The 26280-nt window shown below is 53.4% G+C and overlaps 2 protein-coding genes across 2 annotated transcripts; both read left to right on the top strand.

The window, feature by feature from the left end:
- Window positions 1-9981: 9981 nt before the first annotated feature.
- Window positions 9982-24606, top strand: AARS1 (alanyl-tRNA synthetase 1). Its single transcript, XM_054841142.1, has 21 exons — window positions 9982-10041; window positions 11044-11253; window positions 11916-12104; window positions 12735-12880; window positions 13563-13754; window positions 14187-14331; window positions 15011-15156; window positions 15711-15819; window positions 15917-16067; window positions 16452-16576; window positions 16883-17027; window positions 17681-17859; window positions 18381-18494; window positions 19219-19425; window positions 20065-20249; window positions 20688-20796; window positions 21507-21620; window positions 21894-22013; window positions 22477-22563; window positions 23891-24004; window positions 24316-24606. The coding sequence occupies exons 2-21, from the start codon at window positions 11110-11112 to the stop codon at window positions 24499-24501; spliced, it is 2907 nt and encodes a 968-aa protein (XP_054697117.1). The 5' UTR covers window positions 9982-10041; window positions 11044-11109; the 3' UTR covers window positions 24502-24606.
- Window positions 24582-26261, top strand: EXOSC6 (exosome component 6). Its single transcript, XM_054841149.1, has one exon. The coding sequence runs from the start codon at window positions 24582-24584 to the stop codon at window positions 25554-25556; it is 975 nt and encodes a 324-aa protein (XP_054697124.1). The 3' UTR covers window positions 25557-26261.
- The last annotated feature ends 19 nt before the right edge of the window (window positions 26262-26280 follow it).

Genomic DNA, 26280 nt, shown 5'->3' with positions numbered 1-26280 from the left:
GAGGGAGAAGTGAGTAAGGTGCTAAAAGAAACAAAGAGCTGCCGGGTAAAAAGCATCAGGAAGAATTGGGGCAACTTGAATTTAAGGTGGGGGAGTAAATAAGAGGAAAGTAGCAGGGTTGGATCCCAAAGGGACACATCTGTCCCCTCGCTCTGCTTGGCGGAGGGGACAGAGCTGACTATTCCCCGAGTGTTTAAGTGGTTCCAGGTCTGGCAATCACCAAAGAAATACCTGGGCCAGCAGCTGAGAGATGGTGAAGGGGCTCCAGGTTTGGAAGATGTGCTTTCAGGTGACACAGAGCATGGAGAGGAGGAAGCGGCGATGTTTCCTTCCATCTTGGCGGGTAGACCCTGGCCCCCATGAGAGGTAAGCATGCTGGGTGTGGATTTGGATGGTGTTGGACTCAGACATGCTGTAGCAGGTGTTATCGAGGGTGTAATCACCTGTGCAAGTAATTGCACAGACTTGCCCGCTCCTGCTGCTATCTGCAAGCAGCATCCAGAGCAGAGTCCCCATTAGGAACCAACAAGACTGGAGTTTCCTCTTTTCCTTCCAGAAGGAGACAACAGACACAAGCAAAGAGGGCTGCAGGACCAGGAATGGTGGGAATGGCCGCAGGCCAGCACCGAGCTGGGGAAGGCGACCTTGGGAAATGGCTAACCGATGGCAACTGAGGCCAAGGACAACAGCACAGACACGCTCGTGGCTCAGGGACCACAGCCTGGGGCCAGAAGGGATGCTCTGGGCAAGATGGATCTACAGGATCCCAATGGCGTGGATGCACCTGGGGACGATCCAGGTTGGAGAGGACCTGGGAGGACTCTACTCCAAGCCCTTCAGGAGGACAGGGCCTTTACATCAGGCTGCCCAGGGCTTGAACCAGCCCTCAAAAACCCCCAGGGACCCCACAGTCTCCCTGGGCCACTCTTTCAATGCCTGACTGGCCTCACAGTGAATTTTTTGTCAACATGTCACCTCCCCTGTGTACGTGCCGTGCCTCTTGGTGTTGGGCTGCACACTCCCACCCCATTAACTCCCCGACTGCACGACCGGAGCACATTCACCATGGAACAAACACACCCCTGCGTCTCTCAGCCACGACCTTGCTCCTCATGACGCGCGGAAAACAGACTCCACAACCTGTGAAGTTGTAAAGTAGGTATGTTTATTCAGCGCTGGGCAGCACGGGGGGTCGTCCCACCAAAATCGTGCGCGCCTTGCAGCACTTCCCTTTGAGTTTTATATGATAGAATGTTACATATTCAAAAAGCACCTATACATATTCATGATCTTTCCGCGGAAAGGTGGTCTTATTACAATGAGTTCATTTCCATTGTCTCCGCCTTTAACTCCTCTCAGCTGCACACGCACACTGCCTCTTGGTGGTCGTGGGCCGGGGTCTCAGGGATGAAGGCCGTATGTCTTCCTCACTGTGCACTTTTCACCTTCACCACAAAACTTACTCAGACCGGTTCCTAATTAGCAGAGAATCCTCCGTGTTCAATCCCTTCTGATTTACTACCTCCTTATCTTGTGATTGGTTACAAAAATGCAAGCAGAGCGAAGGGTCATCTTGACCCTTCCTTACGCTAGTTCTTGTTAAAACATCTTACGTAAGGGTTAAGATTACTAGATATGTGGCTTAAGCTAGTTAATGATCCTGCCATTTCCTTTAAGTGTTAGTTCTCTCTATCAATCCCCCCTTTTTCAAAAAGGTTAGTAAATTCTTTTACTACAGCTAATACAATGACTCTTTATCTAATACTTTCTCAAAATATTTATTTGATTCTAACCTTTGCCTTAGTTGATATTTCTTCCATTCGCTGTAAGAATTCCCCGTGTTTTGACAACACCCTAAAGCACATCGAACTACTACACACAGAGCTATAAGCAGAATCATAACCATAATTGTCGTAACAAACAATTGTTTCAACCATGTCAAATTCGGTAACCAGGATGTTAATCTTTCCACTAAGTCACTAAACCCCCAAGATGTGTTATCTTGGGCCACTTCATGCAAGATTTTGGTTTTTTCCCAAATTTGAGATAAATCCTTTTCAATCCTTTTGTCTTGGTTAACATAGGTACAGCAATGTTCACCAATAACCGTACATAAACCTCCTTCTTTAGCAAAAAGCAAATCCAACCCCAGCCTGTTTTGGAGTGTCACCTGTTCTAGAGAAGAGATTTCCTTTTGTAGAGCCGTGAGCGCGTCAGCTGTAGCATTATTAATAATTTCCATTGTAGCCGAAATGTTGACTAAGGCCTTTTCTAATTCACTAACCCCCAACCATGGGATAAACCACCTTGCAAAGCTATGAAAGCTGGTTGGTCTTTTTACTAAAGGGTTCCGTTTTCCCCGGGTTGGATGGGCCACGGGTTTCATATAAGTTCGTAATAGACCAAGTGTGCCTGAACTAGTTAAGTTTTGTACAATAGTAATGTTAGGAACTATAGTCCCTATAGCGCATTGACCTTTCCACCCTAAGGGCAATACTTTGTACCCCCACTTCCCACAGATCCAGTACCATCCCTGACCCACAGGGGTGGGCCAGCCTTTGGGAGTACTGCTGACGTGTCTTCGAGTCTGGTTGCTATTCCACATATTTGCACCTCCATACTTGATATAACTCGTGCAATTAGGGTAAGCCCCAACAAAACTTGTACTTCCACATTTTTTATCTGTGCTATTCCCTCCCATATTCTTTGTGGTGTTTTCCAGGTAGCACCTCTGGACACAAGGTACTTCTGTGGTCTCGTTCCAGAGTGTGCTTAAATCTATCTGCCACTCAAGATTCCTTTTTGGTATCTCTGTGTATTCGGTGAGGGGCATATTACTAAAGGCCTTGACTATCTGCGAAGAGTTGGGAAAACTGGTGGCGACCACCGGGTGGCCCTGTCCTATGTTTGTGGGCAATCGTGAGCAAATCCAGCAATCAGACCAGTTCATGGCATTAGCAATTTTGTCATGTAGCTGCAAAAAGGCATTATTCTCCCATGCCTCAAGTTCCCCTATTAGGCTTACAATCAGCGTCGTGACAAGGTAAGCTTTCCTTGCTGTACTTGCGTGACTCTCCATGGAGATTTAGGTGCCTTCTTCACACGGGAGTGGTGAATCCAGGCATTCTGTTCCTTAATCTTTATTGCTGTGAAGGATGTGAGGAGTACCTGGAACGGTCCTTCCCATTGTGGTTCCAGGGTCTTTTCTGTAAGAGACTTCACATATACATAATCTCCAGGTTGTATGTTATGTACAGGTCCATCCAAACCCCTGCTTCGAGTCCCAACCACATGTTTTTGAATTCTGCTGAGTTGTTTGCCTAATGCCACCATGTATGAAGTCATAATTTCCTCCCCGGCTTGTGTGGACATCCCTTTCTGTATTCCATAGGGTCGTCCATACAAAATTTCAAAAGGACTCAGTCCCTCTTTTGCTCTTGGCCTGGTTCGTATGCGCAAGAGAGCCAAAGGAAGAGACTGAGGCCAGGCCAAGTTAGTTTCCTGTCCCAATTTCACAATCTGCTGTTTGATTAAGTGGTTCATTTTTTCTACTTGGCCACTCGACTGAGGGCGATATGGGGTATGAAGCTGCCAATCTATACCCAAATGACAGCTAATTTGTTGTACTACTTTTGAGATGAAATGTGGTCCTCTGTCAGAAGATATGGTTGCCGGAACCCCAAAGCGTGGTATTATTTCTTGTATTAATGTTCTGGTTACCTCCCGAGCCTTGGCCGTCCTGGTAGGAAATGCCTCTGGCCAACCTGAAAAGGTATCAGTTAATACCAATAAATATCGATACCCCCCTTTTCTTGGGAGTTCTGAAAAATCAATCTGCCATTGTTGCCCAGGCCCGTTGCCTTTCCCAATTTGACCCATTTCTGGTTTAGGGGTATTCTTGGGATTAGTCTGGAGGCAAATATCGCACTGTTGAGTTACTTGTTTCACGGTGGTGTATAGATTCCTAGCTACAATCTCTCTAATCAGGTGTTTATATAGAGCTTCTGCCCCCCAATGCCTCTTCCTATGTTCTTCCCTTATCAGAGACCATGTTAGATAAGAGGGAATGATTAGTTTCCCTTGTGGGGTGAGAGCCCACCCCTCGTTATTATACAACCCTTCTAGGTCGATGATAAGCTTCTGATCTTCCTTAGTATATTTTGGCTTACCTTCTAGGGAGATTTGCCCATCAGGGACCAAGGCCCCCTCCGTATTTACCTCACCTTTAGCTGCTTGTTTTGCCTCTCTGTCCGCCAGCTCATTTCCTCTTTCCAATTCTGAGTTCACTTTCTGATGTGCCTTAATGTGCATGATCGCCACTTTCTCAGGGAGTTGGACTGCCTCCAACAGTTTCATGATCTCTTCTGCGTGCTTGATATTTTTGCCCTGTGAGTTCAATAATCCCCTCTCCTTCCAGATTGCTCCATGCGCATGTACGACTCCAAAGGCATATTTTGAGTCTGTATAGATATTTACAGCTTTGCCTTGGGTCAATTCCAAGGCACGGGTCAGAGCAATTATTTCCGCCTTCTGTGCAGAGGTACTCATGGGTAAAGGCCCTGACTCTATGATTTCTTGACTGGTGGTAATGGCATATCCGGCATGTCTTTTACCACTTAGGACGTAGCTGCTTCCATCCGTGAACCAGTTTTCCGTGTTCTCCATAGGACTGTCTCTCAGGTCTGAACGGCTGGAATATGTTGTTTCGATGGTCTCCAGGCAGTCATGATGCACTGGTTCCCCTGTGTTTCCACCGAGGAAAGAGGCTGGATTGACAATGTTAGTGACTATGATCTCCACATCATCCTGTTCTACCATTATAGCCTGGTATTTCAAGAATCTTTGTGGGGAAAGCCAGTGTCCACCTTTCGCTTCCAGTACTACAGATGCTGTATGGGACACCAACACAGTCATTTTCTGGCCCAGGGTGAATTTTCGGGCTTCCTGGATGTTTAGTACTACAGCCGCGACTGCTCGCAGGCATCCAGGCCAACCTTTTGCAGTTGCATCCAATTGTTTAGAAAAGTAGGCAACTGCTCGTCGATACGGGCCCAGATCTTGTGCTAGTATTCCTAGGGCAATCCCCTGCTTCTCATGGGAAAAAAGGAAAAACGGTTTACTCACATCTGGGAGTCCCAAGGCTGGGGCCGACATGAGGGCCTTTTTTAGCAACTTGAAGGCCTGTATGGTCTCTTTATTCCATTTAAGGTGTTTTTGTTCAGTGGTTGTCAGTGCATACAGAGGTTTAACAAGCAGTCCATAGTTATAGATCCATAGTCGGCACCACCCAGTCATCCCCAGGAAGGTTCGTAACTCTTTCACTGTTTGTGGTCTCGGAGTTTGACATATTGTCTCTTTCCGGGTCTGTCCCAAAGTTCTTTGTCCAGCACTGATTTCATAGCCCAGATAAATCACCTTACGCTGCATCACTTGGGCCTTCTTCTTGGATACCCGATATCCCTGGAGCCCTAAAAAATTTAGCAGACTAACCGTCCAGGTCATACAAGCGTCCTCTGTTTTGGTTGCAATCAGGATATCGTCCACATATTGTAACAGTTTCCCTTCCTCAGGCGGGGCTTCCCAGGACTCAAGATCTTTTGCGAGTTGGTTACCAAATATAGTAGGACTGTTTTTGAACCCCTGTGGTAACACCGTCCAAGTAAGCTGAGTTTTACGCCCTCTTTTAGGATTTTCCCATTCAAATGCAAATATTTTCTGGCTGGATTTATGGAGAGGGAGGCAAAAGAAGGCATCCTTCAGGTCTAAAACAGTAAACCAGGTTAGTTCAGGTGTCAATACAGTCAGCAAGGTATATGGATTTGCCACTACCGGGTAGAGGTCTTCAGTTATTTTATTTATAGCCCGTAGGTCCTGAACCACCCGGTACGACCCATCGGGTTTACGGACAGGTAATATGGGAGTGTTAAAATCGGATTCACATTCCCTTAATAATCCTAGTTGTAAAAATTTTTCTATTACTGGTCGAATTCCCTCCCTGTCTTCCTTCCTCAGGGGGTACTGCTTGATTCTTACTGGCTGTCGTCCTTCTTTGAGTTTGACCTCCACAGGTGTAGCATTTTTTGCTTTTCCGGGCACATCAGTGGCCCAAACCCCGGGGTATACCTGGTTCGCAATTTCTTCGCTGATTTTTCCCTCTATAGGAACATTAGTTAGGGATAAGCTCATTATTTGGATATACTGTTGGTCATTCACCTCCAGAGTAATCTCTCCCTTTTCAAATTTAATTATCGCACCTAATTGTTCCAATAAATCTCTCCCCAACAGTGCTCTCGGGGAGTTGGGCATGTACAGAAATCTGTGGATGCCCCATTGTTTTCCCAATTTATATCTCAGAGGTTCACAAAAATATACCTTTTCACTTTGGCCAGTTGCCCCTTTCACCATGATATAGTCATTTCCCAGGGGCCTCAAAGCTTGGTTCAAGACCGAATACGTCGCCCCTGTGTCCACCAGAAATTCTACCTTCTTCTGCTTTTTCCCTAGCTTCATTATAACCAGTGGATCCACTAGGGTGGATTCCCCAGGTCCCCGTCAGTCTTCCCTCAAATGAGCCATTATTCTTTCTTTCTGACTATTCCGCCCCTTCTCCTTATTTTTCCGCTTTTCCGGACAATCATCTTTCCAGTGTCCAAATCTTTTGCATAACGCACATTGATCTCTGCCTAATCGAGGCGGTCCTCGTCTGGGTTTTCTTTCCTCCTCCTCCCTGACGACCGCCACCACCCTTCTTTGTCCCCGTTTGTAATCTTCCTCTCTATTACTGAACACCCTCCACGCTTCATCCAGCAATACTTCCAGGTTCCTTCCTTCTGTGGGATGCAGCTTTTGGAGTTTGCGCCTAATATCTCCTGTAGACTGGCCCAAAAACAAAGAAACTAGTTGTTGCGTTCCTACCTCTGACCCAGGATCCAGCGGTGTGTTGCGGCGCATTACGTCCCTTAGTCGATCCAAGAATTCGGATGGTGACTCGGAAGGACCTTGTTTGATTGCATATAATGCCGACCAGTTTATAGTTTTGGGAATGGCCCTCTCCACTCCTTTTAAAATCCATCCCTGGTATGCCTTCAGTCTTTCCATATGCGTGGATCTGTTTGCATCCCATTTTGGATCTTGAAGGGGGAGATATTCTTTAACATCTCCTCCCGTAATTTTATAATGATCCTCAGCCAAATTCCCTGCAGTTTTTAAAATTAATTGCTTTTCCGTTTCAGTCATATATTCTAATAATAATTGTATGTCATTCCAGTCGGGGTTGTGTTGTTTTATAATAAACTGGAAATGTTTAGTTACATTTACCGGATCATTCCTGTAATCCTTAGCAACCCTTTTCCATGCTTCCAAATCAGTGGTGGAGAAAGGTACCTTAATTAACATCGTCCCACCGTCAGGCCCTACTGCTTCTCGGAGAGGTGCTTGTAAGACTGTTGGGGCAGACTTTTTCCTGATACGGGAGGATACAGGGCTTCCCGGGGGAGTGGAGGCTCCTTCCGAGTCCACATCCTGTTCCTGTGGTCGAGGGGGAGGCTTAAACAAATCAGTTAAATCTTGTTCTGATGCCAGGTGTATTTTATTTTTCCTAGTACATCTTTGCCCAATACTACATGCCGAGCAACACCGCCTCAGTTTACCTTTAAGTCCTTTGTTATTTTCCCGCTCTAGGGCAAGTACCATAGGGTCCTGTGGCGGCACCATTCCACAGTCCCTTTGCCACTCCGGATGGTTTCGGAGGGTGAAAAACATATCTGCATATGACACTTCATCCCATTTTCCTTCTCTCCTCAAAAACAGCATTAATTGCAACATAGTGTTGTAATCAATTGTTCCATTAAGTGGCCACCTGGCTCCATCTTCCAGCTTATAAAGCGGCCACCATTGATTGCAATATTTAATGAGGGTCTTCTTATTCTCTGTACCCCCAGTTCCAACAATATCCCTCCAGCGTGTCAATATGCAACCGAGGGGGCTTTTACTTAAGATATCCTTGTTCTGAGAGTTACCCATCTCTCTGTTTCTTTATCCTTATTTTCTAGGTCTTTTCTTGTTAGCTATTGTGCTTTGTTTTAATTTCCCAAAGTTCGAGCCCTAAACCACCAAAGGAGTGACTCTCTGTCCTACCACTTTGATCAGCCACACACCTTCCCCGATACTTAAGAGACTGACTAAACACTACGGCAGCCCAACCCAACTTACATATATATCATGGCATTTACAAATTTTACAAACAGTCCAGGCGCTTTGTCCGTCTCTGGCCGTGTTCCTCGCGGAATCACGGAACCGCAAATCAGGACTCCCACTCGCTTCACAGCAGCGCTGTGTCTCAAAACACACATACATACACACAACAAACTTTTAACATACAATCCTCACTCCAGTTATTATCCCTCCAGCAGCTGCAAATATTATTCAAGTAGAGAGGCCCGCTTACCCTTCTCCTGCTTCTTATACAGTCATTAGCAGGTCCGTCCTGGCTCCCAATATTGGGATGCAGCGGTAACCTCGGATTCACTCGATCTACTCCCAAGATCGCTAGCGGCCGCTCTATCGGTCAGCGAATCCCCCTTTTCCTTAATGTACAGGGTACCCTCCTCCCATACGGGGACTATGCCGTACGCCAGACGTCTCTGCGCGATTTACCAGCAGCCCCGGCCAAGCGCGGGCGTCCCCAGCGACTTACTGGCCCCCTTACTAAACATACCGTTTATCCGCAACTTCAGGAGGTCGTTGTCTACTCCCGTGGTGAGCGGCTGGAAGTGGAGGCTCCTCCGAGAAAAGTGCTCGGGGCGCGCCTAGGAGCGTCCGCTCCGCAGTCGATCCCGCAGCCAAGCAGAGTGTCTCCTGGCTGGCTCGCCAAAATGACGCGCGGAAAACAGACTCCACAACCTGTGAAGTTGTAAAGTAGGTATGTTTATTCAGCGCTGGGCAGCACGGGGGGTCGTCCCACCAAAATCGTGCGCGCCTTGCAGCACTTCCCTTTGAGTTTTATATGATAGAATGTTACATATTCAAAAAGCACCTATACATATTCATGATCTTTCCGCGGAAAGGTGGTCTTATTACAATGAGTTCATTTCCATTGTCTCCGCCTTTAACTCCTCTCAGCTGCACACGCACACTGCCTCTTGGTGGTCGTGGGCCGGGGTCTCAGGGATGAAGGCCGTATGTCTTCCTCACTGTGCACTTTTCACCTTCACCACAAAACTTACTCAGACCGGTTCCTAATTAGCAGAGAATCCTCCGTGTTCAATCCCTTCTGATTTACTACCTCCTTATCTTGTGATTGGTTACAAAAATGCAAGCAGAGCGAAGGGTCATCTTGACCCTTCCTTACGCTAGTTCTTGTTAAAACATCTTACGTAAGGGTTAAGATTACTAGATATGTGGCTTAAGCTAGTTAATGATCCTGCCATTTCCTTTAAGTGTTAGTTCTCTCTATCACTCAGACCCACGCAAAGGCCCTGCAGCCATTACATCCCCCAGCAGGGAAACCAGTGGGGCTTTGGCCACCGCTCCACCTCGCCCACCATCCCCTGCCAGCTCCCTCTCCCTCACGTCCACTGCTTGGCCCGGGCCTTTGGCAGCCCCTGCTCTCTCCACACCAGCGGCCCGAGGCCTCAGGCCCACCTGCAGGGAGCAGGGCTGCGCCAGGTGGGCCAAGGCCTCATGGTACTGCAGGGTCGCGGTGCCCGCAGTGAGGAGGGGCTGGGGGGCTCTCATGGTCCCAGCCCCCCCCCCTCGGTCCCCCCATCCCTGCCCCGCAGCAGGACTGGCACTCCTAAAATGGCGGCTCCCTGCCCGGCTTCAGCCCGGCCTCGTCATGTGGTCGTCCTGTCCCTTCATTGCATCAGCCGGCGGGCTGCCCTCCCCACAGGCTTGGTGAGAGGAGGGGGCGGGGCTGACCCGGAGCGATGGCCCCGGCAGCCAATCGGAAGCTGGCGCACGGCGTTGTGCCGGGGAGGGGCGGGGCGGAGCGCGCGCTGCGGCGGGGCCGGTGGTGCGGAGCGAGGGGCGGCGGCCGGGGAGGTAGGGCCTGAGGGGCGTCCGCTGGGGCGGGGGGCCGCCGGGGGCCACCGGCCTTCGGGGGTTGCCTCCGCGGGCCGGCCGCCTCCCCTGGCTCGGCTGGGCTGCCCCGGGCCGAGGGGAGATGGCCTGGGCAGGGCTAGGCGGCCGGGGCGGGCAGCGGTGAGGGGAGGGAGGGTGACCGTGCCGCTGGTGCTCCTCACCTCAGCCGGGGCCGCGGCCTGTCCACTGGCTCTAGGCTGCTCTCCGCAGGGCTACCGGGCACCCGCTGTGCCCTCGCCTTTCCTCGGGCACTTGAGGCCGGGTGGTGTCGGGGCAGAGGCCCCTGCTCTGCTCGGGAGCTCCGAGTCCTCCTTCCCTCCTCGAGTCCTTCCCTCCTCCAGCACTCGCCGGCTTCAGTGCTGTGTGGAGTTATCGCCCCTCTGCACCGGAGCTTGGTCCTCTAGAGAACGGCATTGCGCGCCGTGCGCAGAGGACGGCTTTACGTACCCGTTAGGACATAGCGGAGGTGCTCACCTCCAAACTGTCACCTGCCACTGCTGTGCGTGCGGCGATGCGGCTCCTCTCGGGGAGGGTTTCCAGGCATCCCTGGGGTTGTCCCCGCTTTGAGCAGGGCAGGTGGATGAGGTGATATTCAGAGGTCATCGCCAAATTCAGCCATTCCACAGTCCTATGATTTAATCACCCTGAATGATTTTAGGCATTAGCAATCCTTCCCTGTGTCCCTGGCAAGGCAGACACAACCTCTTATTAAGTTCAGTATCCAGGTGAACTTGGTATTTAAAAACCGCGTGGTTTCGAAGAACAAGTGACTTGAAATCAGGGAGGTGGAGGGAGAGGAAGTTTGGGCTTGGGCCAGCGCCATTTGGGGCAAACTGATGGTTAAACTGAGGTGAGAGTAGTTATCAATGTGGGGAGACTCTTTCAGGAGATGGAGGCGATGATCCTGGTGTTATTGCTTGAGCTGACTCCATATAAGAGCCTTGTTTGTTATCGCCTCCTCAGACTGCACCAAGGCCTTGCCGCTTTCCCTTACGCTTCCTTTGGACAGCTGTGACCTGCAGCTTCAAGATGGAAGCTACGCTAACAGCTAGCCAGATCCGGCAACGGTTTATTGACTTCTTCAAGGAAAACAAGCATACATATGTGCACTCGTCTTCTACAATCCCCCTGGATGACCCCACGCTGCTCTTTGCCAATGCTGGTATGAATCAGGTAGGATTCCTGCTCTGGTACTGTGGTCCTTATGAACACAGCCTGTAGCAGTTGAAACCTGTGAAGGTGTTCTGCAGAGCTGTTTGCTTGAAAAATTACTGTTGTTTTCTCCATCTTCCTTCTGGTCACAAAGAGGTGGTTGGCGTGTCTGCTGGAGTCCTCTGCGCTCTCGCAAATTTGGCAACAGTCCTGGGAGAGGTCCCTGTGTCTGCTGGGCTGACTGTGCAGTGATGGGAGCACTGCCAGTCTCTCTTCCTTGACCCTTTGGACCACAGCTAATCCTGGCACAAATGACTAACGGTGTCTTTAAAGACTGGTTGGGGCTGGGCTGCTGAAAGTGCTCTGCTGGAGATCAGCACACTGTTTTCACTGACTTGTTTTTTTTTTCTGGTGGGCTGGGAATCTGGCTGCTTTCAGTCCCTTTGGAAGTCCTGGGGTTGGGGCTCCAGGAACACGTGCGTGAGAGTGCTAAGTTACAGGCAACACTGCAACCTCCTCACACACAGGAGACAGCAGGCTTGTTGTTTGTGAAAGCTGCCTCAGTTACATCCAGGCTAGTGGTATCATGACATAGACGGTGCTTACTGCCTTGCTGTTGCTTGCAATATTTGACAACAGGCTCTTAGTGCTTTTCTTGATCACCCTTTTCTCTTTCGTCTCAGTTCAAACCCATCTTCCTCAATACTATTGACCCCTCGCACCCACTCGCAAAATTGAACAGAGCCACCAACACTCAGAAGTGCATCCGAGCAGGGGGCAAGCACAATGACCTAGATGACGTCGGGAAAGATGTCTACCACCACACTTTCTTCGAGATGTTGGGGTCTTGGTCCTTTGGGGATTATTTCAAGGTAAAATAGGCTAGGTGCAGCCCTGAATCTTTTGCACAAAGTTACCCATCTCTATGAACTCAGCAGGGTGTTTGTCAAGAGGAAGGAGAATATTTTGGCACAGAGTGGTTCCTAAGATGCTGTGGCTCCTTTGAAATAAATGAACTTGGAAGCTGCCCCCACCCTGTAGAATGTTTTGAGATTAATTACTTAAGGTTTACAAAGCTGATTATATTAACTCTGCCAGTTTGGCATCTTCAGGCAGAGGTTTTAGTGGCTGTCCTGGAGCTGTGGGGAGTTGCACCAGCTCTGTGACTACGATGGACCTTCAAACAGGAGTGATCATAAAATAACGATGTCCTTTCCCAAGCTTCTTGATAGCGTAGTGTTCAAAGAGGATGTTAAGAGTACGGAACAGCAGCAGAATTAAAAGGCTTTTTGGGGGCAGTGAACGTGCTAGGAGTTAACTTGGCAGGAAAGCAATATGAGATGCTTCTTGCCCACTGCATGTATGAATTTGCCTCTTTCTTATGTCAAAAGTCTGAAAGTTCTTGGCTTTTTAGCTGCTGATACCTACAGTAGCTGGTACTCTGCATGTTGAAGAGAAATTCTCTTTGCATTTGCTTGCTGACCTTATCTTTCCTCCTGCAGGAACTTGCTTGTAAACTGGCACTGGACCTTCTCACCAAGGAGTTTGGCATCCCTGCTGAAAGACTCTACGTCACTTACTTTGGTGGAAATGAGGCCGCAGGACTGGAACCAGACCTGGAGTGCAAGCAGATATGGTTGAATTTGGGGTAAGGCCTTTAACTGAGGAAGGTGCGTGTTTTGATGAGCAATAGTCATTTACCTTTATTCAGAGAAAATGGCATGCATTACGTGGCACAGCACCCATAACAGGAGGTTTTAACAAAATTAGAGGGTCACAAATAATGTTTGCAGGGTGGTGGAGCTGCAAAGTCAGAGGGAAGCACTGGTATTAGAAGAGACGGAGCTTTTGTTTCAAAATCTCTGGTGTAAGCCTAAGAACCTAAGAAGTGCCCCGCTGCGTCAGATCAACGGTCAGCGAGAACCCCACTCAGCACTCGAGCTGTGGGTGGGCCAAAGCTTGGTGTAGCAATGAGCTGATGGCTTTAGTCTTGTGGCTGTCGTCCCCTCCGAAACCTGCCCCTGACCCTGTGACGCTGCGGGGCCAAACCTGCCTCACCTGTATTAAAGTTGGAGATCTACCTGTCGTCTTGCTGGTGGTTTCGCTGAGGTGTTGTGTGGGTCTCTGCCTCCACCTAGGACAAGTGCCAGGCACCAGTGTTCACTTGATCCTCCTCAGCAGGGATCCCAAGAGTTAGACTCAAGACTGTGACAATTCATCTGCTCATCCAGGGAATTAGCGAGCTGAGGTTTCTCTGGTATAACCCTTAGTTTTGGGAATTCTCGCCTTGCTGTTGGTCTCTGTTGCTCAGTAAGAGTTTCTTGTTACAGGCTGGCTGAGGGCAGGATTCTGCCTGGCAATATGAAGGATAACTTCTGGGAAATGGGAGATACGGGTCCCTGTGGCCCTTGCAGCGAGATCCACTATGACCGGATCGGGGACAGAGATGCTTCCCACCTGGTCAATCAGGATGACCCAAACGTCCTGGAGATCTGGAACCTGGTGTTCATACAGTTCAACAGGTGAGCGAGACCTTTAAGATCACTTAAAGTGAGTATGGGCTTCCCTCCCCAGGCTGCTCCAGCTCAGCGTGGGGGTTGCTCAGACTGTGTGCTGTTTAAACTGCCCCGGCTCGCTTGCCATCCCCTCTTGTCCAGGAGCTTTGTGATGCTCTGTCCCCTGTACCGAAGAGGTCGGTCACACTGGCTTTGGGGACAGACTGGAAATACTTTCTCAGTTCATCTGCCAGGAGTTCAGTAGGAAATAAATGCTATGCTGTTCTAGGTCTAAGCTGTCATTGAGGGTCTTGTTAACTATATTTCATCAAAGTTGTCCTTTGTGTGTCTTGTGTATGGGCCTGTGTCATAAATCTCATGGAGATGAGGAGAGAGATGAGGTTTCTCTTGCAGATCGTCCATCCATAACAGCTCATCTTTCTTTTTGTGGCTCGGCAGGGAAACTGATGGGACACTGAAACCTCTTCCTAAGAAAAGTATTGATACTGGCATGGGCCTGGAGAGGCTGGTCTCCGTGCTGCAGAACAAGATGTCCAACTATGACACTGACCTTTTCCTTCCTTACTTTGAAGCCATCCAAAAGGTACGAAATGAGGAGTCTGGCAGAACTGACTTGCAGAACCAGTGTGCTGTTGCTGCATCTTCCTGGGTAGGGGCCATCTTACCTGTGTTGGGAACTCTGTGTGCAAGTTCAAGCATTTTTTTGCTCTGTGGAAGCAGTGGAGCTTCCTGGCTGCAGATCACGCTGGAAGAAACATAGGGAGAAGAGCCCAGGCTCAGGCCTCTTGGGGAGATGAGGTGCGGAGCTCCAGAGTTGGAATTAGAGGGCTGCCTTTCTTTGATATTAGAGCCATGGCTAGACACAGCCCATGTGTCTAAAAGAGGGAGGCTGGAACCAAACAGAATTTGGGATGTTCCTTGGCTGGGCAGGTTATGCCAGACTCGAGTCCTTGAGCCAGTGTGCAAAACAGATGATTTCCCTGCACTGTGTCCCTCTGCCTCTTTCTTCTGTCCTGGGCTCTTAATGTTGGGATAACTTGGCTTTTCTTCCCTCTGATCTTGGAGATCCTTTGGCTGTGGAAATGCAGGCTGTGGCACCATGCAGAGCCTCGCAGCTCGCTCTCTTCCCTGGCCTCACCGAGTCACCCCTTTCCAGGAGGAGTGTGCCGCTTCTGAGGGGCTTCTCCATTGTTCTGCCGTGTTGCTGGTCTCTGCTGTCCATAATCGTCCCCCTTACCCGCCACCTTCTCCTCTCTGCACAGGGCACGGGTGCCAGGCCGTACATGGGTCAGGTTGGTGCTGAGGATGCTGATGGTATAGACATGGCCTACCGCGTGCTGGCTGACCACGCACGGACCATCACGCTGGCCCTTTCCGATGGGGGCAGACCTGACAACACTGGCAGAGGGTAAGAAGGGAGCTGCCGCAATGCTACCGCTCCTGTTCTGTTCAGCACAGCTTCACCGAGAGGACTGGTATCTCACGTGTCTTCTGGGATGTCTTTGAATTTGTCGTTAAAGCAGTGGATAGTGGAGTGTTTGCTCAGTATATTTGACACTTGAAGTCAGGTCTACCCAAAAGGCCAAGACACGCAGGTCTGAGGTTTCTTTTGAGTACCAGTCCTGCTGTGTCAGCTCCCAGAAAGGATCACTATGGGCAGACAGGCACAAAGCCCTGCTTGGTGCAGTGCTGCTGTCAAAAAAACCCAATGAAGTTTGGGCCAGGGGACTGTGCTGTGGGTGACGCTGGACTCACAGGGCTGAGACTTAAGCACGCGGTGAGTCTGGCTCACGGAGCTGGGGCCTGGCACCTTACTTCTGGCTTGCAGCTGCTGGGAGCTCACCTGAGAGAAAATGTGAGGAGAGAACACTCCCTGGGTTCTTCTGGGAGTGGGTGCTGGTGGATTCCCTGAGAACAGCTCAGAGGTCTAACGTTTGCATGAGGGCCTCTGCTATTCCCTAGGTATGTGCTGAGGCGGATTCTCCGACGGGCTGTGCGCTACTCCCATGAGAAGCTCAATGCCCCCAAGGGTTTCTTTGCTACTCTGGTTGATGTGGTGGTGCAGTCACTGGTAAGTTCTTCCCTTGCTCCACTGTATCTGCTGAAGACTTCCTCCGCTGACGTGTGCAGATCTCCATGCTGAAGGATTAATCCTCTCGGGTCTGCAGGGAGATGCCTTTCCTGAGCTGAAGAAGGACCCAGATATGGTGAAGGACATTATCAATGAAGAGGAGGATCAGTTCCTGAAAACACTCAGCAGAGGACGTCGCATCCTGGACAGGAAGATCCAGAGCCTAGGAGACAGTAAAACCATCCCCGGTAAGGCTGTGACCTCTGTCGGGATGCACCAAAAGGCATTTGTCACCTGGGACTGAGTTAGGGCTCAGCTGGGCTGGGAACTGAGCGATGGCGCAAGGTGTGAGGGGGCAGAGCTGGAGTGAAAAGCCTGTCGCTCAGAGCTGGGCCACCCCTCTCTCCTCTGGCCTGCGTTCACTCAGATTTCTAAGCTGCCCAGACACAACATGGTGGTGTGATCTCTGTGCTGTCAGCGAGGAGCCATTTTGATGTTCGTGTTTGGCAGACCTGTTCCCCATCCTGCCGTAGCGCCGAGCCAGTTGGGTGGGACAGAGCCAGTCGAAGCGCAGGGAAAGGAGCCATGTCCCACGGTGCAGGAGTGGTGACTGCTCTGCTTTGTCTCTGAAGGTGATACTGCGTGGCTGTTGTATGACACCTACGGTTTTCCTGCGGATCTCACTGGGCTGATTGCAGAGGAGAAGGGCCTTGTTGTAGATATGGAGGGCTTTGAAGAAGAGCGAAAAAATGCGCAGGTAGGTAACAGCTCCAGGGGGAAACTGGTCTGAGAGTGAGCAGGGAGGATTCCCCGCAGCAGCACAGTGGCATTTACCAGCTGGCTGGGTACTTGCCTTGCCCTTGCTGGGCTCAGGCCCACTTTATCTGCCTGCTCTGAAGTCAGAAAAGACGGGAACACTCCAGCTGCTGGCACATGGCTTCGCAGAGCAAAGCTCTGAACCCAGGAGCTCTCAGGGAAGCAAGATGAGGTGTGCTACTAGGCTGGCGTGCACAGGCCAGTGCTGAGGTGGGTTTTCTCAAACTTTGGTGTTTGTCGTTGGCAGCTCAAATCCCAAGGGAGGGGTGCCGGAGGGGAGGACCTCCTCATGCTGGACATCTATGCCATCGAAGAGCTAAGGGCCCGAGGGCTGGAGGTGACCGACGACTCGCCAAAATACAGCTATGCTTCGGATCCGAGTGGTACCTATGGTATGAAAAAACTTCTCAGAATCATCCTCTGCTGCCAAACCTTTCCTGGGTGTACCTCAATAAGATCCTCTCTGGGTTCACCTTCCCTGGGTCCTGGAAGCAGGAGCGGAAGTGTATGCAGATGAATAGCCTAGATGAATAGTTGTAACGAACGGAGCAGGGAAAGAGGAGGGCAGACTGTTCAAGGGCTGCCCTACTGTTCAAGACCATTGTTGCTAACCTGATCAGAGAGATTTAAGGGGATTCCTGTTTCCTGTAGCTTTGTGTCTCCACACTCCTGTGTTTGTGTTTCCCAGCTGCCCTTTTGCCAGTGCCACAGAAGACTGCAGTTTCTGCTTGGTCTGTCCTTGGCTCACTTCCTCTGGCTCTTGCTGCTAATTCTTTGATTTGGTGGAGATTCAGGAGGCCCCAGGCTCGTAGCAGCACACATGGCTGATTTTCACTGCATAGGTGTGGAAGGGAGTGACAGTCCCTGCACTGAATTGACATTCCCTCTTATCCAACTAACTGTTGCCCTAGTTCTTTCTCCTTACCCCCTGCAAATGTGGTAGCTGCCGTGAGCTCCTGGGAGGTGTTGCTGTGAAGTTCTGCTCCCATGTGGTGTCTACAAGGTTTTCCTGTTTTACTGATACTGCCTGTTGTCCTGGTGACAGATTTTGGGAGCCTCGCAGCCACAGTGAAAGCCATCCGCAGGGAGAAGAAGTTTGTGGAGGAGGTATCCACTGGCCAGGAGTGTGGGATAGTGCTGGACCGGACCTGCTTCTACGCCGAGCAGGGTGGGCAGATCTATGACGAGGGCTACATGGTCAAGGACGACGACGGCAGGGAGGATGTGAGTGGGCCCGAGAGCCTTTCACTAGACTCAGTCTGACCTGTGGCCTGAGTAGGTGTGTGCAGAGAAGAAGGGGCTGAGCAAGCTCCAGTAATCTCCTGTCTATGGCAGGTGTCAGGCATTGCACAGGTTTCCTTTCCAGGGGTGCAGCTAACGGCACAGGCGTGCTGGAGTTTGTTTCTTTTGCTTCTTGGGGATCTGAACTCGGTGCTGCAGCATTAGGCTGTTGCCAGAACGTGGGTGCCTGTGGTGGTGGTGCTGGGATTGCTGTGTAGAAGGACAGTGCTTTTGAGCTGAGGTGGGGAGCTCCTTCAGCTCTGCTGTGCCCCATAACCATGCCCCACCTTCGTTCACTTTGCTTTGCACCCATTTGTGCTCTGCCTGGGGATTTCTCCTATCGCACACACCAGTCTGGCTCTCAGCTGAGACCTCTTCAGTTGCAGCTCAGACCTCTGGCTGGATTGTCTGTCTCCCCTCGGCTTCTCACACTGCTCACTAGGTGCATTTCCCTCTTTGTACAGAAAACAGAATTCACTGTGAAGAACGTCCAGGTCCGAGGAGGCTACGTGCTTCACGTAGGAACTCTGTATGGAAGCTTGAAAGTAGGAGACCAGGTCCACCTGTGTATCGATGAGGTGAGTTAAGACATGGTGTAACAGATGGCCTCATCTCTATTCCGTGGATTTTGTCTCCTTTCTTTCCATCGGTGCGCGCTCTCCCTGCGGCACACGATGCGGGCAAGCAATGTGACCCTTCCAGCCTGGCTGACTCAAGGCCTTTCCTCCCTGGCATCTGGCTTTCTCCTACCACGAGGCAGATAACGCCCTGCTGGCTCAGCCATGCTCACTGGCTTTTGCTGACCAGCAGCGGAAACGTGTTTTGGGTCAAGGCTGGGAGGTGGAGGAGGTGTGGTGCTCCCCTGGGTTGCAGATGACAGCGGAGAGCCTGGGCTGTCTGCCCCGCTCCAGACATTGCTCCCCTGGGCTCTGCCTGCTGGGTGGGAGCCCAGTCTGGGAAATGCATTTCCCTTCCCTAGAGAGGCAGCAGCTTTGGAGCAAGAGGGCAGGCTCCCATCTTGCGGTGCTTTTCCCTCTTGAGTGTCCATGACCTGGTCTGTCCTTGGCCTTTCTCCAGACAGGCCCAACAAGGGGACTGCCAGGGAAAAGCCATGCACAAATTTGGTGGGGAATGTCCTGCTCACTGAGCCAAGGCTCCAAGACAGCAAGTGTGATAAGTTGTTTCTGGTCTCCTGAGCTAGTTGAGGTTTCTGTTGAAGCCTCACATTAACCTCCACTTCTGCTAGAGGTGATCTTGGCTCCACAGTGTGGGACCTCATCTAACAGTGGCTTCCTCCATCAGACTAGGCGGAGGCCAGTCATGAGCAACCACACGGCCACCCACATCCTCAACTTTGCCCTGCGCTCGGTGTTGGGGGAAGCCGACCAGAGAGGGTCGCTGGTCGCACCGGACAGGCTGCGGTTTGACTTCACGGCCAAGGGAGCCTTGTCTACCCAGGAAATCAAGAAAGTTGAAGGGATCGCCAACGAGATGATTGAGGAGGCAAAGGTGGGTATGGCTGCCAGATTGGATGTACTCAGGTTAAAAATACCTTGAGTCGAGCTTTTGGGTGATCTGGGATGCTGGGAGTTTGGCCCAGCAGGAGTCTTCTGAGCTGCTGATGCAGAACCGTGCGCAGATTAGCATCGCAGAGGATTTTGAGTGGGAAAACTCCATGCAGATTGCTCTGTTCATTGGTACCGAGCCCTCTCTAGGGTTGGAGTGGTTCCCTGCCTGCTCTAGTGTCATGTGAGCTACAAGAGCCAGGAAGTTTGGCGGAGTGGTTTGGCAGACCTGGCTGGATTTACAGTGTCCACCCAGACCCCCCCCGAGTTGTTCTGTCTGGTGCCAGCCCTGTGTCGAACAGATCCTGGAGGACGCTGTGCTCTTGCTCAGGAGTCTCTGGTTAGAAATGGACATTCAGGAGCACGGGGGGGCTGAGCAGGCAGTGGTATTGGGAATTTTGAAGATGAGGCATATGTCAGTGACTTTGGGATACCTGCAGCTCAACAAACCCCAGCTCAGGTGAGGCACGTAACTTCCCTTTTGGGATCTTTCGGAGGAAGTCAGGATTGCCTGGGAATGCGGGCCCTCAGTCGCAGCTGACAGGACCAACTCTTACCTGCGTCCCTTTCCTGTCCTCTGCAGACTGTGTACGCCAAGGACTGCCCTCTCGCAGCGGCCAAGGCTATCCAAGGACTGCGGGCAGTTTTTGATGAGACCTACCCCGATCCTGTCCGTGTGGTCTCGATTGGCATCCCTGTGGAGGAGCTGCTGGCTGACCCCTCTGGCCCTGCGGGCTCCATCACTTCTATCGAGTTCTGCGGAGGAACGTGAGTACCTGGAGAGGCCGGGGAAGGTGGCAGGGTAGCTGAAAAGGAGTCCCTGCAGAGCCTGAGCTCTGTTGTGAGTGCTGTGGGCGTATGCTGGGCACAGCCAGGGCAGAGCTGGAGGTGGTGATGATGATGGGCCTTTGCGTTCCCAGTCCTGAGTCAAGCTGTGTTTCAAATCGGCCTTTGCAGGCAGGGAAATTGCCTGTACGCTCTCCCTGCCCACGCGTAGTCTCTGACGGTGCTGGGAGCATAGCCCTTGCCACCCTTTCCTCGCTCATTTGCTTTTAGCAGCTAGGTTGGGTTTTCTGCCTGTCCCCAATGCTTGCTGCATCTCCCTGGCAGGATGATTTTCCTGTTTCCATGCTGATTCCTGCTGAGATGAGAGGTGAACTTCTAACTCTCTCTTGTTGTGGGTCTGTTTCTGGGTTCTTTCCAAAGGCACTTGCAGAACTCCAGCCACGCTGGCTCCTTTGTGATTGTTTCAGAAGAAGCAATTGCTAAAGGCATCCGGAGGATAGTTGCAGTCACCGGGGCCGAAGCTCGGAAGGTAAGGAGAGGCCGGAGAGATCCTCTGAAATCCATGCCCTGTGGGAAGCCGTTGGCACACGCACAGATATTAACCCTGTGCCAAGGTCCTTTTCATTTATGTTTGCCCGGTATCCCTCAGCACCAGGGAGAGTTGGTGCGAGTGCCTGAGGGATTTGCGGCTTGGACTCCACTAACACAGCGCAGAGAAGGACGCTGCTGTCAGCGAAGGCTGTGCTGGAGGCCCCTGGCTGTGCTACAGCCAGGGAGAGCCAGGAGGGAAGGGGGGGAAGTCTTGGCTGTAGCTGTTGTGTTAGAAGGGCCTAGGGTGGGTGCCCGAGGTGGCTGCGGGTTTACCTGGGGTTGCTGATCTAGAGCTCTCGGCAGCAGAGTTGTGCGGTCTGACAATCCAGTCCTCTGCTGCAGGAGGAAGGTGACTTTGGTCCTGGGCTGGTGCTTCCTAGAGTGGGAGAAGGGGCTTGGTGAGGAGATGGTTTTCTTTTTTTGGAGGATCTCTGCATTCCTTCTGGCAAAGAAGAGTCCTGGGGCCTGTCTGCCAGCATCACAGCCTGGTTCTGGTCAAGTGCTGCTTGCTTTGGCCCTGCTGCTTCCCAAGGAGTTACTGAACTCCATCCTGGGGTGCAGCATTCCTCACCCCTGCCCGTGGGGGTGGCCAAGAGCCCAGCCTGCTAAATCTCCGTGCCTGACTTAACTCGGGTTGTGTTCTGCTAGGCCCTCAGGAAAGTCGACAGCCTCAGGAAACTGCTGTCAGCCCTGGAGGCCAAGGTGAAGGTCCAGACAGCTCCCAACAAGGATGTTCAGAAGGAGATCACGGACCTCAGTGAGGTGAGGATGGTAGCAGTGCTCTGCCTTCCCAAAGTGAGCGGGACCTTGATTGCCAGCACCGGATGGTATTAATGAGGCCCAAGTTCAGGTTCCAGCTCCTCCAAACAGCCCTGTGTCCTGCGGGAGCTGCAGCCAGCGCCTCCTGCCTGAGGCTATCGGGCACTGGGAGAGGAGGGGACCTTACTGGGCACTTGAGGTTCATGAGTGTGGTGCAACATCTCCTGCCGTGGCCACCGGTACCTCTGACCCTCTCCTCCCACTCCTGTTTTGCAGACACTGGCCACTGCTGTTATCCCACAGTGGCAGAAGGATGAACTGAGAGAGGCTGTTAAAGCACTGAAGAAAATTATGGATGACCTGGACCGAGCAAGCAAAGCTGACATCCAGAAACGAGTGAGCGCTGGGGGGATAAAGGACAGTGGGGGGGGGGGCTGCAGGGGGCTCCCTTGGGAGCTCTGCTTGCACCCAGTGTGGAAGGGAGCTGAGCTGTGGGGATGCCCCTCATGCTCTTCAGCCTTTTGGCCTCTCCTGCTCCCTCCCACGCCTGTTCCCTGGGGACAAGCGCTGGCAACATGTCCTGGAATTTGGGGTGCTCCTGCCCTAACAGTGCCGCTGGGTGCAGGCAGCTTCCTCCTGGATCCCCTTGGATTTTCCTGGAGGAGGAATCCCGCACAGCACTGCTGCTGCCTTGCAGGCCACACACCCGCCTGCCAACGTGTTTTGTTCCCGGCTGTGCAGCATGAGGTGTGCTGGGGCACCCTGGGGGGCTCTGTACCTGCAGGGAAGCTCTGCCCAGGTGGTTCTGGTGTCCGTACGCAATGTGTGTGCTCTGGCATCTGACCGCTGTTGTCCTCAGGTGCTGGAGAAGACCAAGCAAGTCATTGAGAGTCACCCTAACCAGCCATTGGTCATCATGGAAATGGAAAATGGAGCCTCAGCAAAGGTATGGGAAGGTCTGGTCTCTCCTCAACGACCTTCCTTGTGCCTGAGGAGCGGCCGGGAGGTCTCTGTTCACTGGGGGAGGCGGTGCTGTGTTACAGAGCTGTCTCTTGCCACCTGCCAGCCCCAAGCAGTGGCTAGTGAAGAGGGAGAGGACCACTGGGATACTCCGTGTCCCACTTCCTGGACTAACACATGGGGGTGTGGGGGCGGGTGGGGGCCTGGACCGTTTGCTGAGCTTCCAGACCTGGTGGTGGATAGGGACCCCAACAGAAATCACGTTGTGTCCCAGGTAAGACTCATCCAGCGGCAGTCACGACACTAGAATACAGGCTTAAGGGACTGAGCAGCAGCTCTGCCAAGCCACAGAGGTCGTGATGGTTGTGGCCATTGCAGATCAGCTCTGGGAACGGTGTCCTGGGCTGCCTGTGTGGCCAGGGCCGGGCCAGAGAGCTGCTCCCCAGCTCCTGAGCGGGGCTCAAATTCTCCAGCCGGGGCTGAAACTGCTCCCTCCCTCCACCACGCACAAGTTAAGTTTCTTTCCGAGCGATTTCTGCTGTGAATAAAAGCTCCCTTGTGTGCGCTGTGCCCTGCTGCTGAGCTCAGCGCGTGCCAGCTGGTGGGGGCCGGTCATGCCCTGAGGTTGGACCATGCTGCTTTTAAATACCCTATTTAAATTTTGGCTCCCGGAGCCTCGGAGCTGATCCTGCTCACAGAAACCTGCTCGCTCTCTGAGGCCGTCCCCATCCCCACGCTGCCCGTGGGATGCTTGCAGTGGGTACATCTCACTGAAGGGTGCATCCCGCGGAGCTGCATATTCCCTATCCAGCTGGAGCGGGCCCGCTCCCGGAACTCTGTGCCGCGTCTATGTGAGCAAAGGATGGCGGTCTCCTTGGGAATAACAGGATGCGTGGCAGTCTCCCTGGTTTCTCCAGCCTGCCTGCTGTGTCTAATAACCCTTGCAGCTTCTTCACGCTGCGGTTGAGTCCTCGCTTGCTGCAGAACAGCTGCTTCCTGCTGCTGGGAGCTCGCCTCGAAGGGCACAGTGTTTTCCCCTCCAGCCAGTACAGTACTTGCTTTGGGGCTAATTCTGCCAGTTCCAGCATAACTGAAGGTGGGGGAATAAAAGCAACTCCTTGCTCCTGCCACTTTGCAGCTGTGAGGGGACGTAGCTGGGGCTGGGGATTGCTCATGGTTGGGAGGAGGAGTGCTGCGGGGTGCTGCTGGCTGCTTTAATCCAAGTCCAGGTCCCTGTGGGTGCCGCGGGGGCTGGAGCAGGGCTGGCTGCAAGCGCAGGGAAGGTGTGCTGCAATGACTTTGTCCTCCTGCAGGCCCTGAACGAATCTTTGAAGCTGTTCAAGACCTATTCCCCCCAGACTGCCACCATGCTCTTTGCTGTAGATAACGAAGCTGGCAGAATCACCTGCCTGTGTCAAGTGCCCCAGGTAACACCCAGGCTCTGTCTAAGACCACATGGCCAACACTGACGGGGGTTGGCGAGACCATCGTGTTTCGGGTTATCATCGGGCTGCGGGGGGGGGGGGAAGAGGTGGCGTTCTCTGGGAAGGGGGAAGGGCCAGGACGTAATGCGGTTGTAGGCATGGCGGCAGGCAGTTTGCCCCGGCCTAGCTCTTCTCCGGGAGCTGCGCCTGGCAGAGCTCTGTCCTGTTGTACCATGCTCGTGGACCCTCTTCCCTTGCTGCTGGCTGGGTTGAGGTCGAGCTGCCTTGTGTTTTTTGTTTCTTTTCCTACTCAGGAGACCGCAAATAAGGGCCTGAAGGCCAGCCAGTGGGTGCAGGAGGTGTCTGGCTTGATGGACGGCAAAGGCGGAGGGAAGGACGTCTCTGCGCAGGCGACGGGCAAGAACGTGGGCTGCCTGCAGCAGGCCCTGCAACTGGCCACGGACTTTGCGCGGCTCCGGCTGGGGGAGCTGAAGAACTGACGAGGGGGGGTGTCATTGACACCCCTCTCCCCTCCTGCCTGTCCCCTGCCTGCTGCTGAGCCTCCCTACCCCCGTTTCCTATGAATAAAGGCCGCCTGCCCTGCGCGCTGCCGCCTCGCCTCTGCTTACGGGGGCGGGCCGGGCCGGGCTCCTCCTCCTGCCTGCCCCTGCCTGCCCGCCTGCCTGTTTTTCCGCCGAGCATGCCGCTGGATCACCGCCGTGTGCGCGGCCCGGAGGAGTCGCAGCCGCCGGAGCTGTGGGCAGCGGCCGGGGAGGTGCCGGTAGAGGGGGAGGAGGGGGAGGATAAGGATGCGGCCCCGCGGGATCCCTGCGATCTGCGGCCGCTCTTCGCCCGGGCCGGGCTGCTGAGCCAGGCGGAGGGTTCGGCCTACGTGGAGCTCGGCGGCGGCACCAAGGTGCTCTGCGCCGCCTGGGGCCCGCGGGAAGCGGCCGAGCCCGGGGCGGCGGCTCCGGCAGGAACGGGGCGGCTGCTCTGCGAGTTCCGCCGGGCTCCCTTCGCCGGGCGCGGGGCGCGGTGGCGGCCGGGTTCTGTGTCGGAACGGGAGGCGGAGAGGGAAGCGGCGGCGGCTTTACAGGAGGCCCTGGAACCGGCGGTGCGGTTGGCCCGGTACCCGCGGGCTCGCCTGGCCGTCAGCGCCCTGCTGCTGCAGGACGGCGGTTCCGCGCTGGCAGCCGCCATCAGCGCCGCTTCCCTGGCCCTGGCCGACGCCGGGGTGGAGATGTACGATCTGGCCGTGGGTTGCGCCTTGTGCCGCTCTCCCGGTCCCGCCGCCGCTTGGATGCTGCAACCCGGGGAGCCCGAGGAACGTCGTGCCGTCGCCCGGCTCACTGTGGCTCTTCTGCCCGCCCTTAACCAGGTGTCGGCGGTGCTGGGCGGCGGGCAGGGCAGCTCTCCCGACGCCTGGGTGCAAGCGTTGCGGCTCGGCCTCGATGGCTGCCACCGTCTCTACCCCGTGCTGCGGCAGAGCCTGCTGCGGGCCGCACGACGCCGTGATGCCACTGCCGCCGCTGCCGCCACCGCTGCCACTGCCTGAGCGCCGACGATGACCGGGTGGCCCCTATCTGGGGATGGGGTCGTCTCCTAGAGCTGCCCTCGGTGTTGCTGGAGACCCCCGGAGCCGGCCTGAGCCGTACTTCACACTTTGAGCCCTGGAGCTGCCAGAGACCCCCCGGAGCCAACCTGAGCCAGCGCTTGTGCTGCCGGAGCCCCCCCCGGAGCTGCCCACACGGCCAGAGGCCTAAGAAACTTGCCCAAGGACACCGGAGTCTGTGTCCCCGACACCGCTGGAGAGCCCCCGCGCTGCCCAAGCACCCCGCAGCCTGCCTGAGGAGCCCCTGTGTCGCAGGAGACCCCTCCCGAGTGACCCCACGGGACCCAAGCAGCCTCGCATGCTGCCGCAACTTGCCAAGAACAGCTTCCGTGCTGCCTCAGCTGCCAGCGCCTGCCTGCACCAGCCCCGTGCTGCCAGACCCTGCCTGAGACCTCCCTTCTAGCAGCTGCCTGTGCCGTGGGACCCCCCACCCCACCCAGAGTGACCCTCGTACCAGGGCTGAGACCCTCACCCCAAACTGCCCGCCACGACCATCCACGCAGGCAGGGTCCAGGCAGTACCGGGCAGGAGCCACGTCCTGGCACAGAGCGCGCGTCCCTTGGACCTCCTGCGCAGGCAAACGCTTCAGGGTGGCAGAGATGTGTTCTGTTGGGGGGTGTTTTATAATAAATCAGGTTTTTCTGGTGAGTCTTCTGCCTGCGTGGCT

This window comes from Grus americana, chromosome 13, assembly GCF_028858705.1.
Source record: "Grus americana isolate bGruAme1 chromosome 13, bGruAme1.mat, whole genome shotgun sequence".
NCBI classification, from domain to species: Eukaryota; Metazoa; Chordata; class Aves; order Gruiformes; family Gruidae; genus Grus; species Grus americana.
Note: the sequence above shows the minus strand (reverse complement) of the source record. Positions and strands in the feature narration are given on the sequence as shown.